At 40.9% G+C, this 17196-nt stretch overlaps 1 protein-coding gene across 1 annotated transcript in view; it reads right to left on the bottom strand.

Moving 5' to 3' along the window:
- Klhl14 (kelch like family member 14) overlaps positions 1–16826 on the bottom strand; it is an 88457-nt gene extending 71631 nt beyond the window's left edge. The window contains exons 1-2 of the mRNA XM_020187601.2: positions 16339–16826; positions 14411–15403 (exon numbers count right to left, since the gene is read on the bottom strand). Coding sequence (XP_020043190.1) covers positions 14411–15360 — 950 coding nt within the window. The 5' untranslated portion in view covers positions 15361–15403; positions 16339–16826. The remainder of the gene's footprint in view (positions 1–14410; positions 15404–16338) is intronic.
- Positions 16827–17196: the final 370 nt, after the last annotated feature.

Below are 17196 nucleotides of genomic sequence, written 5' to 3'. Positions count from 1 at the left end.
TGCCTTTCATGACTTCCCTGTAGGGACCTAGTTGAAAAATAACACTTCAGTTACATTCTCTAACCTGTTTTCTAACTCCCTACGTCCTATTCTTGAAGTTTGTGATGGATTGAATTATGTATCCATCACACTCATATGTTGAAGCCCCAAACCCAATGTGACTGTATATTATATGAACATTTAAGGAGACTGTTAAGGTTAAATGAGATCATGGGTGGGGCCCTAATCCTACAGGGCTGGTATCTTTTGTAAGAAGGGGAAGATACATGAGATCTCTCTTTGCACAAACACAGAAGAAAGATCACGAGAAGGCACAGGGACAAGGCCTTCAAGTCAGGGAGAGAAGCCTCAGCAAAAACCAGCTCTGTTGGCACCTTGGTCTTGAACATGTAGCCTCCAGCCACTCAGTCTGTGGTATGGTGGCAAACCAAGCAGGCTAACACAGCCCTCTCTAATGGAACTGCCTCGTCAATAGGAATGTCGGGCCAAGGACCAATGAGTCTCACACCTTGAGAAGGAGCTATTATGGTGAAACTTACATGACTGCCTTGAGAAAAGATAGTCTTAATTGTACTACATAATAAACTGTGCTTTACAGCACCCTATCAGCTGCACTCAGTGTGGAGAATATGTGATATGCAGAGGCGGGATCCTGTTTGGTGCTTAGGGTACTGTATGGATGCAGTAAATAGTAAAGTAATGGAGGAAGGAGAAAGTAGGATGGATAAGAACAGGCACAGCTTTGATACAGAAGTGATTCCCATGAGATTGGTGACACCAGCCCCTATAAAGCTATAGACATGAATATCTTTGGGCTTTCAGAAATTTTAAATGTTTCTTATACTTGGATATTAGAGTTTTCTTGCTAACATTCTTTTTATTCTTTCTAGATAAAAGAAGAGACTACTGTTTTTGGAACTTGCACTGTTAGTTTGCCTCCCCTGACAGAAGTCTGGAAGGGCTCTGTTCTGTGCAGAGGATCCCCTTTCCTGGGATGGAGTTTTTACCTTGTCAACTTGTTGTCAGTGGAATTTGCTGCTCCCTAACTCTGGACACAACTCAAGCATTGAATTTATTTGAATTCATTAAGGGTGATGTTTAAATATTTCAGTTTTTGCACTGTCTGCTTTCTCTCTTTCTCAATTTTAAATACGAGTGGCAATGGTAGTTTATCTGTATCCTAAAGTGACTACCTAGAATTAGGTATATCCTTTATGTGACTAAGACTTCTGACATGTGAAGAAGATGCCTTTCCAAAGACAAATAAACAAAAAAATCCATAAAACAATAACCAAAAAGCCTGGACTAATTTAGAGAGAGAGAGAGAGTATCTGCTTTCGTGACATCTTTCATGGTAAGGCATTCTAAAAAAAACTATAAAGTTATCATTGACTTTTGACTAACACCTTGCACCCTTGATTATCCAGGTAATGAAATCCTCATTAAAATTCCTACTACCTCTCACTGGGAGCTAGGATGGTGGCCCAGAGTCTTTGCTATGTAATAGCGATGTAAATCTTTTAACAGGAAGCATAATGTGTTTGTTCATAGTGATTCATAATGAAAATAGAAATGGTTCTGTCCAGAAACATTAACATCAAATGATTTGCTGACCACTCTTCATATCTGTCCATGCCAGGTCACAGTTAGTGAAGTAACAGTACCTAACCAACTAGGAGTAATAAAAGTAAATAAAAGTAATTTCTTGTCAAGAGATCCAGATATTTCTTTGTCTCTGGGGAAAGCTACAAAGAGACAGTATCAGAGGAAAGATGAATCCTCACAAGTCATTCTCACAATGAATTTAGCTTTTTTGTGTCAAAATATGCCTTGGTGATATGTGTAGTGAAGCTCTCAACTGAATCTCAGCCATGGCTGAAAATCCTGTGCTTGCTGTTTCCTGCTGATCTCCACAAGGAACGCTTCTGCATCACTGTTAAACTGAGAGCTTCTGGTTTTTAGTTTTGTTTTCTTTTGACATATTTCTTCTTATTCTGCAGTGGTTCTTATGAGTTATTACTGCCCTGGCAGTCAAAAAATTCCACCTCATTTCCCTAGAATAATTATTATATAAACTGTTGAAATAAATACTTCTTATGTGCTTTTAACACATTCAAGTAAATAACTTGAGTAATGAAATATTTTTTAATGAAAGATTTGCCCAGACATGTCCAGGCTACCATTTGAGAAATCCAATGTCTAAGTCAATAAAGCCAAAATAATCACATATAATAATCTTCTTCAAAAGAAGAAATATCAACATTGATCTCAGACATTTTTCTCTGTCACATCAAACACCAAGATTTTTATTAATAGTCCTGGGTATCATGTAAAAATATCTAGAAGAATTTCCACTATACATTTGCATGCATTTTCTTTTTCTTTTTGTCAAAAAGAATAGCCCAACTCCCTCAGAAAGAAGCCCCAGCTGTGATTTAGAAACTATAAGAATTACTAAAAATGCTTAAGGACTCTTATGACTCAAAAGACAATGTAACTAAAAAAAATCATCAAAGGATTTGAAGAGACATTTCTCAATATATATAAATGGTCAATCAGTTCAACATGATTAGTCAGTAAGGAAATGCAAACCACAATGCGATAGCACCCCTGCCACACACTAGGATGGCTGTAATAAAAAAATCCAGGTAAATGATCCTCCAGATCTCAGACTCACAAGTAGCTAGGATTACAGGTGAGAGCCATAGGCTCTCAATGATGTAGTTTTTAATATGAGAGAAGGGGGCCAAGAAGCAAGGTGTATAATGCCCTCTAAATCTATGCCTTCCTCAGTTTACACATACATAGCAAGAACCTGGGGGAACCTGGCCCCATGATGTAAGGTACTGAATTTGGCCAACAACCCGAATGAGCAGGAAATGGATTCTCCCCTGAAGCCCGGAGAAAGGACTGCTGCAGCTGACAGCAGAGTTTTAGTCCAGAACGACCTTTACCAGACAATAAATTTGTACATTTAAACTCTAAAAAAAAAGTCCAAGTAAATGTTGGTGGAGAAATTGGAACCTCATACACTGCTGATTGGAATGCAAAATGGTCTAACTACTTTGGAAAGCCACCTGGTAATTCCTCAAAGATTTAATCATTTTTTAAAATATTAAATGAGTTATCATATAACCAGGAATTCTACTCACAGATGTATGTATACCCAAGAGAAATGAAAACTTATGTCTACAAAAAATTTGTACATGAATGCCCATAGCAGCAGAAGTCATCATAGAAAAAAGTGGAAACAACCCAAATGTCTACAAACTAATGGATAAACAAAATGTGGTATATTCATAAAATGATTATTACTGAGCCATAAAAAAGAATGAAGTACTGTTACATGCTATAACATGGATGAACCATAAATACATTATGCTGTGTAAAAGAAGTCAATCAAAAAAGACTGCATATTGTATGATTTTATTTACATCAATGTCCAGAATAGGCAAATCTATGAAGACAGAACATAGATTAGTGGCTACCTATGGCTAGGACTGGGGGAGATGGTACTTGTGGTGGTGGGGAAATGGGTGCTGACTGCTAACATATATGTTTTTTTTTGGGGGGGGTGGTAATGGAAGGTTGATTAAAATGTTCTAAATTAATTATGATTATTGCTGCTCTACTCTGTGAATATAATAAAACCATTGAATTGTGCATTTTAAATAGGGGAATTGTAGAATATGTAAATTACAACTCAATACAGCTGTTCAGTTTGACTCTACCATGGTTTTTCTAATTTTTCTGATTGCTGACATGGATAGACAAGAGGGTGGAATACACTGGGACTAACTAGGGCTCCATAGGTGACGGAAAGGTGGACAAAATGAATATAACATAAAGCAGTGGATAAAATGGGTAATGTTATCAGACGCATTATCACTATCACAGCACTGGGACTCAGTGGGATCCAATTCTAGAATGGACATACTGAATGAAATTAAGACTCTTGTCTACCAAGTGAAAAGAAAGATAAATTAGGCCAAACTAGAACTAACTAGTCCTTTAAAATAAAAGCCACTGATGATTAAGTATTCACAGGGTTCCTTTAAAATAAAATAAAAGCCACCAATGATTAAGTATTCACAGCCAGGCTTTATCTGAGATGTTAGACATACATTATTTGCACTTTCACAATTGCACTGAGGTAGGTATTGTTACGTGCATTTTGTAAGTGGGGGATCTAAAATAGCTTAAGTAAATTACCCAAAAAGAAACAGCTTGGGGTTGAGGTGGGATTTGAACCCACATCTGCCTGACTTTTAGGTATTAAAAATTACACAATAGAGCTGTTTGAGATATTTGCACTATAACCTTAATCTTTTTATTTGTACTTTCCATTCTAGCTCTCCTTCTCTTGTCATTTTGGAGTGAATGTTTGTGAAAACCTTAAGAGAGAGAGATTACAGAAATTGCCACTGTCAATGATGGTACAGTTGCTATAGTAACCAACCCACCAAAGTGGTTTGTGCTACTAGGCACACACTTCTGCCTCTGTAATGCACCCAGACTGACTGGGATCCCTCACAGCATTAATGCACATGGAGTAGAAGTGCTGAGGGCCCAGTGTACATCATACAGTGTAACAGTGCTTCCTTTGAACTTTCCCTCCTGGACTTACAGCTTTTACACTTCCTCCCCAGTCCCTTCCTTTTCCACAGGATGCTCTGGTGTGGATGGTTTTAAGGATAATAAACATCAGGGTCAAACAGCAGTCTGTAGTTTTGTTCTAAGCAGGACTTATAAATAAGACTATTTGCTTTTCGACAACCTTCCCAACCCAACAATTCCTCACTTGTCAAACTACAACTTGATGATATCCCATCCCCATCCTACATACAAAATAGACCTTTTTCTGATAAGAAAACATGTCTAAGAAGTTATTGTACAAAAAATCAGAAGCTAGCAACCAACAATGTGCAGTTTATGGACACACACACACACACACACACACACGCACACACACACATCCATCTATCCACATTTTTCAACAATGGCTTCACATTATCAAGGACTTCTTTTTCAGCTATTGATGCTTTGTCTCTTCCTCCTCCTCTCCACTTCACTGTCCCTGCCTGTCTTCAGAGGCACCTGAAGGCACATAAGTCAGGGAAGTGAAACCGACTGTAATTCTTTAGTTCACTTCTCTGCAGCCTCCAGTGAGCCAGTCTCCATACGGTGGCCCAGCTGAGCTCTGAGAAGTTCAGAGTCCCTGTGCAGGTGCAATTTACCAGCCCTGCTCACAGGCACCCTGGGAGCTAGGAAGCCAGGCATTTGTGTGTAAGCACCTCAGTAAAGAAAGCCTCTGAGCTTGCGTGTATGAGATTAAAAAGAAGACTGATACTTTTCTATGAAAGGAAGAATTGAAAGACTTTTATAACTAAAAAAGCCATCATTTTCCTTTTCAAGGATTAATTATAAGTTATCTAGAGCCATCAGATATTCTTATTTTCCCACTTCTTGATGATTCCCTTGGTGTCACCTTTGAGTCCCTTTAACTTCATTCTGGTCTTTGAAGTCTCTGACTATTTAAGAGCCATCAGCAAAATTGTAAGTATATCCTAGAGTGTTCTTGATAGGAAAATGTGTACTCAGGTAAATTTTGCTTACTATTTCTTTAAAAAAATAATAGTAAATCAATTTTGATTATCATTTTATGTTTAGTTTTTCCTCATATCTCAGCTGGCCTTTTCCTGAACCCTGGAAAGTAGAACTATATGAACCCATTTTACTGAAGCAGGACTCTACTGAAGTAGAATTAGGATACTCAGTGAGGTTTATGATTGCAAAGGCAGCAGGGGGTTCCACAATTCTATCATTCCTTTTCTCAGTTCAACTAAAAAACATGCTGACTTTTCTTCCGTTGAATTTATCTCTGCAGTGGCTGAATGTCCACAGAGCATCCCCTGTGATTTAGACAAAGGCTTCTGCACACACACCCTCTTTCAGTTCCTGGAAGGTGCCAAACTCTTTTTCTGCCCTGGGGCTTTTGCATGTGTTCTCCTCAGAGCTTTGCCTCCCTCTGTTCATACCCTTCCTTTCCCCAGACCTGCTTCCCTGGTTATCTCATCTTTCAAGGCTCATCTTCCACCTTTTCTGCAGAGAGAGTCTTCTTTGGCCACCAGACTCTGTTACATGTGCTGCTTTTCTAGGTTATAGTATGCACATCCAGTGTATTAATTGATAGAATTCTTTACTCTTTCTTTTTTTTTTTTAACTATAAACTACATGAAGTCAGGAATGTGTCTGTCTTGTCTAACTGTATCTCAGCGCCCAGCCCAGAGCTAGCTATGTGGAATATGTTTGATACAAATTTGGGGAATGTTTCACAGCACAAAGTTTTGTTAGTGGCAAATTGTAATGCATCACCCAAGTTGTTGTGGCAGTCATGGGCCGCCCGAGGTTGTGAATGTCTCCTTGCTTCTCAGATCTGCTGCTAGTTCAAATTATACTGGGAGGTAAAACGATTTTGCAATTGTGTTTACATCTTTTATTAGTGGCAAAACAGGTTGTCACCTTTGAACGCTGTCACTTCTGGAACTACTGATTGCTTAACACAAGAACAGAATTTTATTTTTTTAAATAAAATCTCTTATTTACTCTGAATGCAGATCTATAATTATTGAACTAAATCGAATTACAAGGGGTACCATGATTTAACTTTCTTTGGAAGCATTATTTTTTTTTCCAATGAGTACTGACTTTTTTCTTTCTAATAGACTCTGGATAACTGTAAATTATGTAAGATTGAGTATGCAGTAATTTAAATGCTTCTTGATTGTATTTATTTTTCTGTCCAATGAATACTGAACTAATTTTCAAGCTGTGGAATTTCCTGGTCCTTTTTCTTCTACTGAGAATTCATTTTTCTGGTAGCTCACCTGTTAATAATTTCTTTGTTTTTCTCTATTTTTTTTAACTGCTTCTGTTTTCAGTTTCTTATAGTTTATTTTCTCTCTTTTCATTTCCTCACTACTATGCACATTCTGTAGTACCTTTCTGCTTTGCCTCCAATATTGCAAATAGTTCTAACTCTATTTCCATTAAAATTATTTGTGAAGAGATAAACATCTGTGATATTTACAGTGAAATGGATGTAATGTGCATCTATGTTACAACTGGTGGTTCTTCCTCTGGCCTATGTTGCTTTCTTTTCTTTTTAAAAAATGATTATCACTGTATATCATGATGTATCTTGGAAGTCAGTGGAAAAAATATGGAAAAATGAATATACTCTCTGAAATTCTAAACTAATGACAGGAGGCATAAATGACAATTGTTAGAGTGATTTCCTTGAAACTAAAAAGACACAAAATACTCTTCTATTATTAAAGTATGCAGGTACTTTTTATCATTCTGGCCTCTACCTGTTGTAGGTATGACCTGAAAGTGCTACCAACATGAAGTGTTCTTTTGTTGCAGAAATGAAATTCAGTGCACAATAATCCAGGGAGAACAACTCTTAGTTCAAATGCAAGCTTTAAGGTTTTGCTGTATTTTTCACAGCTAAGCTGAAAGTTCTTACATATATTTAAAATGTATTGGCTCATTCTGTTTAGAAAGTCAATACCATAAACCTCAGCTCCCTCACTGTTCAGCCCTTACTCTCAGAACTAACAATGATGTTCCATAGACCCGTAGGATAGAATTCTAGCTTTCTAGTGTCTTCTGCTCACTCTTTATCATTGGCTGAGCAGTTTGGAAGGGTTAGCAGGGAAGAGCTTTTAATTGTTTCTGTGGTAAAACAAGAATGGAAGGTGTGGATTAGCCTTTGTTCTTTGTAGAGGTCACTGTCTACAACACACACTCATTATGCACGCATATTCTTCAGATGATGAAGAGCCTCAACTTAACACCGAGCCTTAGTTTTCTAATCTTTAAAAAGGTTGAAAGAGTTCTGTAAGGATTATGAACAATGTAAATAGTGCCAAGCTCCTGGTATATATTTAATTAGTGATAGCTACCATTTTTTTTGGTGGTGGTGGTACTGAGATTGAAGTCAGAGCCATACTCCACCACTCGAGCCACATCTCCACCACCACCCCTCCTTTAGTTATTTTTCAGATAGGAACTTGTGTTTTTTGCTGAGGGCCAGCCTTAGACTATAATCTTACTAATTATGCCTCCTGTATAGCTGGGATTACAAGCACATGCCACACATCTGGTTTATTTACTGAAATGGTGTTTCGCTAACTCCCTTTCCCGCACTGTTCTCAAATCATGATGCTTCTGATCTCTACGTCCCAAGTGGCTATGATTGTTTGTGTAAGCCACTGTGCCAGTCAAGCTACTATTATTGACAAATAGAGGTGAGTATGTGTGTGTGTGTATAGTGGTCTTTAAAATTACCTCCATTTTAATTTCACATTTGTTGTGTTAATTCACACTGAGCCAAATCCTAAGGTTCTATCCCGATTATATTTAGGGTCAGTAGTAATTTATATTAGTTCACATTTTAGAACCAAGGTCAGCAATGAATTAAGTGCTTTGGCTACAAATATTTAGAAGTCACTCTCTATGGGGAGATACACACGAGACAAACCTACAATGGATTTCGTGCTCTTCCAAGGTCATTCACCTTGGAGAAGGCAGGGTGTGTCTGTAGACATACTCAATCTGGTTATTCATTCAGGTATCAAGAACCCCTACATTGGTCAATGTAGATGAAGATACAGGATGGCATTTACTAAAATAACTTTTCAAGTGCTCATATATATATAGTTATTAATTAGAAAGCTGGTTATGTGCCTGACAACCTCAGAAAACAGAGCATTAAACATGCCTGCTGACTTTGGTTTCCTTCTGGAAATCATTAGAATACCACAGAGAGACTATTTAAGTTTCTTCTGAATAGTGACCATTCTGTGCTAAGAGGTTCTAGACCTGGTATGCTTGAAAAAATGAGCAACTCGTTCATTCATTGTATTAATTAATCATACTATTTAGCTTTCTGGGATTGTAACTAAAATTCTAAAGTTTTAAGTCTTATTCTGGAAATTTGAATTTTAACATGGCATAGTAGAATTATCTAGACTTGACTTCTCTTTAAATGGAACAAAGAAGACTAATGGGGATTCTTTCTACTAGAATGGGGTCAACTTTTTTGTCTGTTTTGTTCACTAATACATCCCAAGTGCCTAGAACAGGGGTTGGCAAACCATGGCCCACTGAATAAATCCAGCCTGCTTCTTACCTTTTTTTATAGCTTCAAAACTAAGAATGGCTTTTATGCTTTTACATGGTTGAAAATAATCAAAAGAAGAATATTTCGTGACATGGAAATTATACAAAATCCCATTGTCTACAAATGCAGTTTTGTTGTTAACACATCTTGTGCATTCATTGACATACTGTCCATGGTTCTTTTTACAGGAAGACAGTAAAGTAGTTGCAACAGAGACCTGTGACCACAAAGCCAAAAGTAATTACTATTTGGCATTTTCTAGAAAAAAAAAAAAAAACTGCTGAACTCCAGAAGAAAAACTCTCCTTAAATTTTTAAAAACTCATATAAACTCATATTTTTCCCCTCACCATCTTTTTTTTTTCTTCCAAAGGGAACTCCTAAAGTGTACTTCTAACTCGGAGGTCAATCACCATATGGTGCCTGGCTTGGAGGAAGTGGTGGTAGAACCAGCACACTGTGAGAATACACATCAGGTGCTACACTACCTAGGTTCAGCTTTGCAATCACGGGCACAATGCTTAACTTCTCTGTGCATCAGTTTTTCAACTCTATAATGGAGCTAATGATGAGGATATAAAAATTTTACATCTTCAAAGTGCTCAAAATATCACCTGGTATAAGTAGCTGTTGTAAATAAGGTAACATTTTTGACTGTGTTTTTTTTTAGATAAGAAAATTCAGATGTTTAGAAATGAGCTAATAAGTGAATCTCCACATGTTCATAAATAGCAAAGAAGAGAAGCATGAAATAAAATTTGAAAATGTCCACTTGTCAGTAAGTCCTCTGTGCTAATAAAATGCATTAATATCTACTCTAATTGCCTTTTGATTATAGGATATAAATGTTTGATTCCCATACCTGTGATATAATTTTGTAATCAATGGTCCTGTTTCAGATAATAAACAAATTGTATTCTGAATGGTTGAGTACCTTCTGATACAAAATCTAACTGCCTAACAACTTCTAATCTGAGGGTATCAAATTGATATAAAGGGAAGTAACAATTTAGAGAATGCACAGATACAAGATTAATTTGCTTTGTTAAGGTTATTATTCAGTTCTTAGGAAGAGAGCCAATAAAAACAAAACATAACAATTGTCCTACATTTAAAGAAACACTTTCTAAGCACAAAAACCAGTAATCAAACCTGTGTATTAGGAAATCTATGGCTTTTTAATTGTTGCAAGACATTTTAGCAAATAGATAATTAGTGCCTCTGATGTTTAAATATTTAACATTAGTTTATGTTAAAATCTTTAAATACATTTTGTGATGAGGGAAGTTTTTATATGGTTAAACTCCTATTATAATTTCTCAAAACTAAATTTCAGTCTGGGACTCTCTAAAGGACTTATTAGCTAATGGTTAAATCTTTTAAAATGTATTTGTGCTCATGAATGCTTCCCTCTTACAGGTGTTTGCTTGGAGAAGGTCCAATGGACTTTTGTTGTGTGCAGCAGTAGCACAGACTGCGAAATGCTGATGAAGTACAATACTTAGTTTCTTATTTCATGACCCAAATTCATTCAACCTTCAGTAAGCTTTTATATAATTGTTATATCATGTGAGGGGCAATGAAACTCTAAAGAAAAAAAGTTAACTAGTTCAGTTCAAGTTGACTTGAGATAATCACATATACATCCAAATTTAAAATACAAATAAAAAAGAAGCTTTTTGGGTTAGTTAAGCTGACTTAGACTATAAGTCTTCTGTGCTACAAGTTATAGACTTACTAGAAGTAAGTCTAAGACCATGACTTAGACTAAGTTTTCGGATATTTACTTTTTAATGTACTAACTACTGAATATCAAAGTCATTTTATTAAATTAAATTTCCATGCTTTAGAAGACTTTAATAAGTGACTTTTCCAGAGACTTTTTATGATCTTAGTTCATATTTTTTCTTCAAATTGCAAGAAAGTTTCATACTGATTACAAAAAAAGTCAATAAAATAAAATATTTAAATTTATGTCTATCCTAGTCCTGCTATGTTTAAAATTCTTTTGAATTTAATTGACAAAAATTACACATATTTTTTAGTTTAATGTGATGTTTTAATATATGTATAGATTGTAGAAAGAGTAAATGAACCCAATTAATACATCAGCTAATTAATTACCTCATCTACTTATCCTTTTTCTGTGGTGAGAATGTTTAAAATTTAATCTTTTAGCAATTTTGAAATATACATTGTTATTAACTATCATCACTATTGCATGCTGTGCAATAGGTCACTAAACTTATTCCCCCATCTAACTTAAACTTTATATCTTTTATCAATGTTTGTTACTCCAAATGACTTAAGATGTAATTTGAACACAAGGTGAAGTCTCTCATTTCATTTTATTTATTGTCCTAATGTTTAGTTTGTTAAAAAAAATAATATGAATCAGTGCAAATGACATACATAGAAAAATTAAGTAGCTAGAGAAAAATTGATTTCAGTATTTATATAAAGACCTCATGCTTGGGCTGCTTTATTTTTCTGAACAATAAAAATTCAAATGTGCATGTTTAAATTATCATTCTTAGTACAACATATATTCTCAAACAAGTGAATTCTTTTGGGGTTATTCTATTTGTTTATATTTTGTACTCATTTCAACATCCTGTCTTCCTCCCTGAATTTGAGGAATGCTTTCAGATTTGGATTCTAAAAATTACAAGAGGATAAAAAGTAATAAATAGAATGTCCTTCTATTCAATTGTCTTCAATGAAAGTAACGTAATCTCAAAAACAGTAGGTGAACACATTTGTTCTTCTGTTGAACTACATGTAAGGCCGAGAAAATATTTTTGTATTATGCTGATGCTACAATAAATGGTCTCACTTAATACTAGTGGGTTGCAACTTAAAGCATTTTTTTCTACATTAAAGTTAAGCTCTTGATGGTTATTTTCACATTCTTTCTGTGAATTAAAATTAGAATGATGTGATTAGTCCCTAAAATTCAAATTGCTACAGTTGCTAATAATGGAACCAAATCTAAATAATATTACTTTGAGATCCATAATAGGTTCACAAGAACTATTTTCTTTTCTATATCTTCCTCTTTTAAAGGAAAATACAGTTTTCTTCCTACTGCAGAAGTATCAGATTCTTGCAGCATCCATGACACTTGTAAGCATTTAGTGGTCAGACACCACTACATATCCTTCAAATGATGTGGCCCAGTGAAGCTGGAAGGTGTTGTTACGGAGCCAGGCAGCCTGGTATCTCAGCCATCCACCAGGACAGAGCCAGCAGGCCCCAGCTGGTGTGCTGAATTCAGAAGGAAGGTGAGAAATGGATTTTGTATTTTTAAAGTCAACTCTCCTCGCATTGAATCCTAGGACATACTTACACATAAAAGTGCGTTGAGGGCTCCAGAAATTATTTATTGGAGTAATCTATAAAGCTTATCTGGCAAAATTACCCTTAGAACAAGTTCAATCTTAATTTTATTATCTCTCTGGGTTTCTGAGTTTATTCTAAAGTACACATTTTTTTAAAAGCACAAAAAAAAATGTATGTTCAGGATTGCAATTGTAAAGTCTAATTCTTGACCAATATATGCTGAGTGACGTATACTTATAGGACATTTAAATATGAAAAAAATCAAAATAATAGTGTAATCACCAATGCCCATTGGTCTCCTAACACTTGTCCATCACACTAAGTTTGCCATTTTGATATTTAGACAAATGAAAAACTCTTACAAGATAAAAACACATATGTTGTCTTCTTGTCACTTGGACTCCTGTGCTCAGCATGGGGTTTGAATTCTTGTTTCTGCTCCTGCTATATTTTCATCTTCTGACACTACAATACATTAACTCATCTTCTACAGATTTTAGAAAAATCACCTTACAGGATTTGTTACAAGTCCAAGATTCCTCATGCCTCCTGTTGACCTCACCTTACCATTAGTGCTGCCTGAACAACTGTACAGAATATCTTCCATTTCTTAAAACTTCAGTTACCTCATTACGGTAGAAAAGCAAGGGGAAAAAATCCAAATATTTAATTCCACAAGGTTGCACAATGTGGACCCATCCTTTAGACATCATCATGCATGGGAGCGTGCCATGGCAGATTTTCAAATCCTGTACTTCCTTAAAGGAACACTTTGGTGGCTTAGGCTGGAGTAGCCTGACAGCTAGAATCATGATGCTTTATCATGAGAAACTAAGAGGATACTGTTTCTCTTTTCTAAAAAGAGAAAGAAACCCTTTGCTAGGGCTCGTTAAAAAGGGCTTTAAAATTGGAGCCAATAAAACACAATTGTCAATTCCTACAGCCTTTTCACCTCAGCAGCATTTTTAGAAGAGGTCATTTTTTCTATCTGTTGGCATAAAATCCTATTTGCGACATATACACAGATACCTACTAAATGTCAATAACAACATCTTACTTCTTTGTGACTCTTGGGCAGGCACACAGAGCAACTGGAGCTATAAGACTGCTCCCTCTCCCAAATTTCAGCTGCACTCCTCTTTGAAATGGAAAGTGACTAGGCAAGATTCACCCCACCACCCGGAAGCCCTTGGCTTTGCTCTCCTTTTAAAAGTAAAAAAGAAAGGCTTTTCTACAACGTTGAAAAGTTTGACCAGCATTTTCAATAGCTACCCAATTAGACAAAGCATTTTGCGTTCCAACCTCCAAAGGAGCGGACTTCAATCACACACACACACACACACACACACACACACGAAAATAAAAACAAAAGCATAAAACACCATAGGTGTGTGACAGAAAGGCTCTGAAAGCTCTCCACTGGCACTGCCTGGGCACTTCTGCTGGCCTAAGGTAGGAAAGAAGAGAGTGTGGGGACTTCTCACAAATCCTGCTCTTGGAGCAAGCCCACCTTGAGGTTTGGAAGGAGAAGCCCAGAGAGACTTGCAAACCTGCACTTTTAACTGCCCTGGCCTTTGGCCCCACCTGTCTGTCAATTTCACACTTAGTCCACAGTTCTGTTTCCCGCTCCGGGGATTTCGAGAACCTGCGCATTTGAGCGCTCAGATATGCTGTTAGGCCAGCTCCCTACTGACCTTTCAGGGACTCTGAAATCAACTTTCTCCACACTATCTGAAATGTTTGCATTTGTTTTCAGCTTGTTGGAGCCTCCCACCTAGCCCAAGAAGGCTTTCTCCTCCTCCTTGCCCCCTCCCCTCCCTCTGGCCTCTCGGGCTCCCCCCCCCACCCCCCCCCCGCCCTGCTCTTTGTTGTCTCCTACCTGCTGGCCAGGCTCTGCCTGCAGTGCTGCCTGAAGGGCATCAGGTGGTAGTTCATGGCGTCCAGCAACAGCTTCTGGCAGACTGGGTCGGTGCGCATGAAATCCACTGACTGGACCCGCTCCACCAGCTCGGGGGCCGGGATGAGTGCGAAGCGGAGGCGCTTCATGAGGTCGGGCGCGTACTGCATGCGGGTCTCGCGGTCGTGCTCTAGCCACAGCACGGACATCTGGAAAAGCGCCAGCTCCGACTCCACGGGGGGCGGCAGCGAGTCCAGCAGGGCGCGCATCTCCTCGAAGTTGAGCAGCAGCACATCCTCCACCAGGTACTTGTTGGCCAGCTTCTTGGTCTCCTCCAGGCCGTGCAACGCCGCTATCTTGCACACCTGCTTGTAGTTCTGCACCGAGATCTGGTCGTTGAGGAACTGCACGCAGAGCTTGGTGACCTGGGGGATGTGCAGGATCTTGCTGACCGACAGCACCTCCTCCACAGTGTCCAGGGAGAGGGTCACGTTGGCCGTGTAGAGGTACTCGAGCACCAGGCGCAGCCCAATGGATGAGCAGCCCTGCAGCACCAGGTTGTTGATGGCTCGAGGACTGGTCAGCAGCTTGTCGTCGGGGGAGGAGGAAGGAGTCCCGGGCTCCTCCTGTGGCGGTGGCTGCTGCTGCTGTGAAGGCTGCTGCTGCGGCTGCTGCTGCTGCTGGTCCTTGGGGGCCCCCAGGCCGTCCTGGCCGCCGACCCCTCCCCCGAGAGGCGGGTGGCTGGAGAAGAGCGATCGGAAGTACTGGGAGCAGGAGGCCAGCACGGCCTTGTGGCAGTGGAACTGCTGGCCCTGGGCCGTCAGGGTCACGTCGCAAAACAGCTGCTTCCTCCACAGCAGGTTGAGGCCGTGCAGCAGGTTGTCGCTGTGGCTGGGGTCGAAGGTGGAGGTCCTGTCCCCGGATCTGGACATGGCGAGCTGACTCGGCGCACCTGGTTTTAAACCCTCCTCCAACCTGGCAGACGGGGTGGGGGATGGGAGGGGGGAAGGGTGATGGAGGGGGTGGGGTGTGGTCGGGGTGGGGAAGGGTGTGGAGAGGAGGGGAGGGCAAAGAACAACAATCAAGGCTCAGCTGGGCTCCCTCCCGGCGCGCTCCGGACCCGACCCTAAGAGGAAGGTCTGAAGGTGCTGGATCCTTGAGCGCCACCAGAAGGACCCTGCCTGGGGTCCCGGCGCCGGTTCTGCGCCCTACTACCTTTCACACACTTCGCCCCTCACTTTCTTAAAACCACCCCGGCACGGTTGGTGGCAGCGACAGCGGTGGCAGCAGCGACGGCAAAGTGGCGACTGAGGCCGAGATACCTCGTGGGCTCGTGTCCATGCCGGGCCAGCTGAAGGGAAAGGCCAGGAGTGGGGAGTCAGGGGTACCCCGAGAGCTCAAAGGCGACCGACGGCGGTGGTTCCAGCTCAACGCGTGCTGCAAGCTTTGCTTTTCGTAGTTGGCCCAGTTTTGGGGGGGTGGGGTGGGGGAAGAAAAGGGGCCCGGACAGGCGTGCGAGTGGGCGATTCTTAGCTCTCCAAAGCTGGGGACCCCTTCGATTATCCGTGCTGCCCCGAGAAACTCCTAGGCTAATAGTGTGAGGGAGGAGATAAAGCCCTTTCTTCTCTCGGGAAAGTGCAGCGGAGCGCGGTGAGGACCAGCTCAGTGGACTCGGCAGAGGCGGGAGCTGTCCTTATCAATTCTAGCTCATTTCCCTCACCCCGGCCCTGCCCGCTTCCCTGCTTCGCAAACTGTTGGCTTCCCCGTCGCCACGCTGCTTTGCTAATTTTCCAGAGACGTCTTTAAACCTGCCAGGAAAATCCTTCCACTCTTCCCCCACCAACCCGCGTACCCCCTCTTCCCCTCACCCCGCCTCTTGTATTTCAAAGCACGAAAGTTCAGATATCTACCTCCCCTTCCAGAGCGGGGCGCACCGAGGGGCTACAGGGTGACTTTACAGCAAGAGCTGGGGGGCCAGGAGGGAGTCGTGTGGACGATTCTCTCTCCCGGGCACTGGGCTTTAACTCCAGTAACTAGAAGTTCAAGTTAGAAGGCAGGTGTTGGGGGAGGGGTGAGGACTGTCTAATGGGGGGGAGGGCGCAATCCGGTGCCTGGACTTTGCTTCCTACCCCGCACGGTCGTTGGCTATCGCGACTTCCTTCTGAACCCCTGGGCACAGCTCCCAGAGGTCCCCCACTCGGGCACCCCCACTCCGCCGGCCCTGGAATTACTTCTGTAAAAAGTCTAAGCCGCCCGCATCTAGGCTCCTTTAGCCAGAGCTTTGGGGGCAGGGTGGGGGGAGGCGAAATCGATCCGCCCGGTCCTTAACCTGTAATTGCACCTTCCAGGGCTGAGCAGAAAGGGACCCTCTGCCCGCAACCCGCCCGCCGGCTGGGGAGAGTCGCCGCCGCGCCGCCGCCCGGCACCCAGGATCCCGCCGGACCTGCCCCTGCCACTGCGGCTCACTCTGCCCTGCCTGGCGCCAGTCCTGGATCGCCAGCTTCCCATTTCGACCAGACTGGGCTCCTCTCCACTCACTTTACCATCCCGTTCCAGGTGGACCCTAACCTCCCTCGCGCTCCCTCCCCCCGGCAGCACCCCCACCCCCGCCCCCAAAGCTCTGGCTTGCTGGAAACATCTGAGAGTCTCTGCCTGGAAGTGGCCCCGGTCATACCTCTCTCGCGCTCTCCCCGCTTCGTTGTCTCACCATCCCCCCACTCCCCATATTTTCCTATTCCTTTTCCTTTTTGGTGTCCTTTGCACTCGCC

Source organism: Castor canadensis, chromosome 4, assembly GCF_047511655.1.
Source record: "Castor canadensis chromosome 4, mCasCan1.hap1v2, whole genome shotgun sequence".
In the NCBI taxonomy this organism is placed as follows: Eukaryota; Metazoa; Chordata; class Mammalia; order Rodentia; family Castoridae; genus Castor; species Castor canadensis.
Note: the sequence above shows the minus strand (reverse complement) of the source record. Positions and strands in the feature narration are given on the sequence as shown.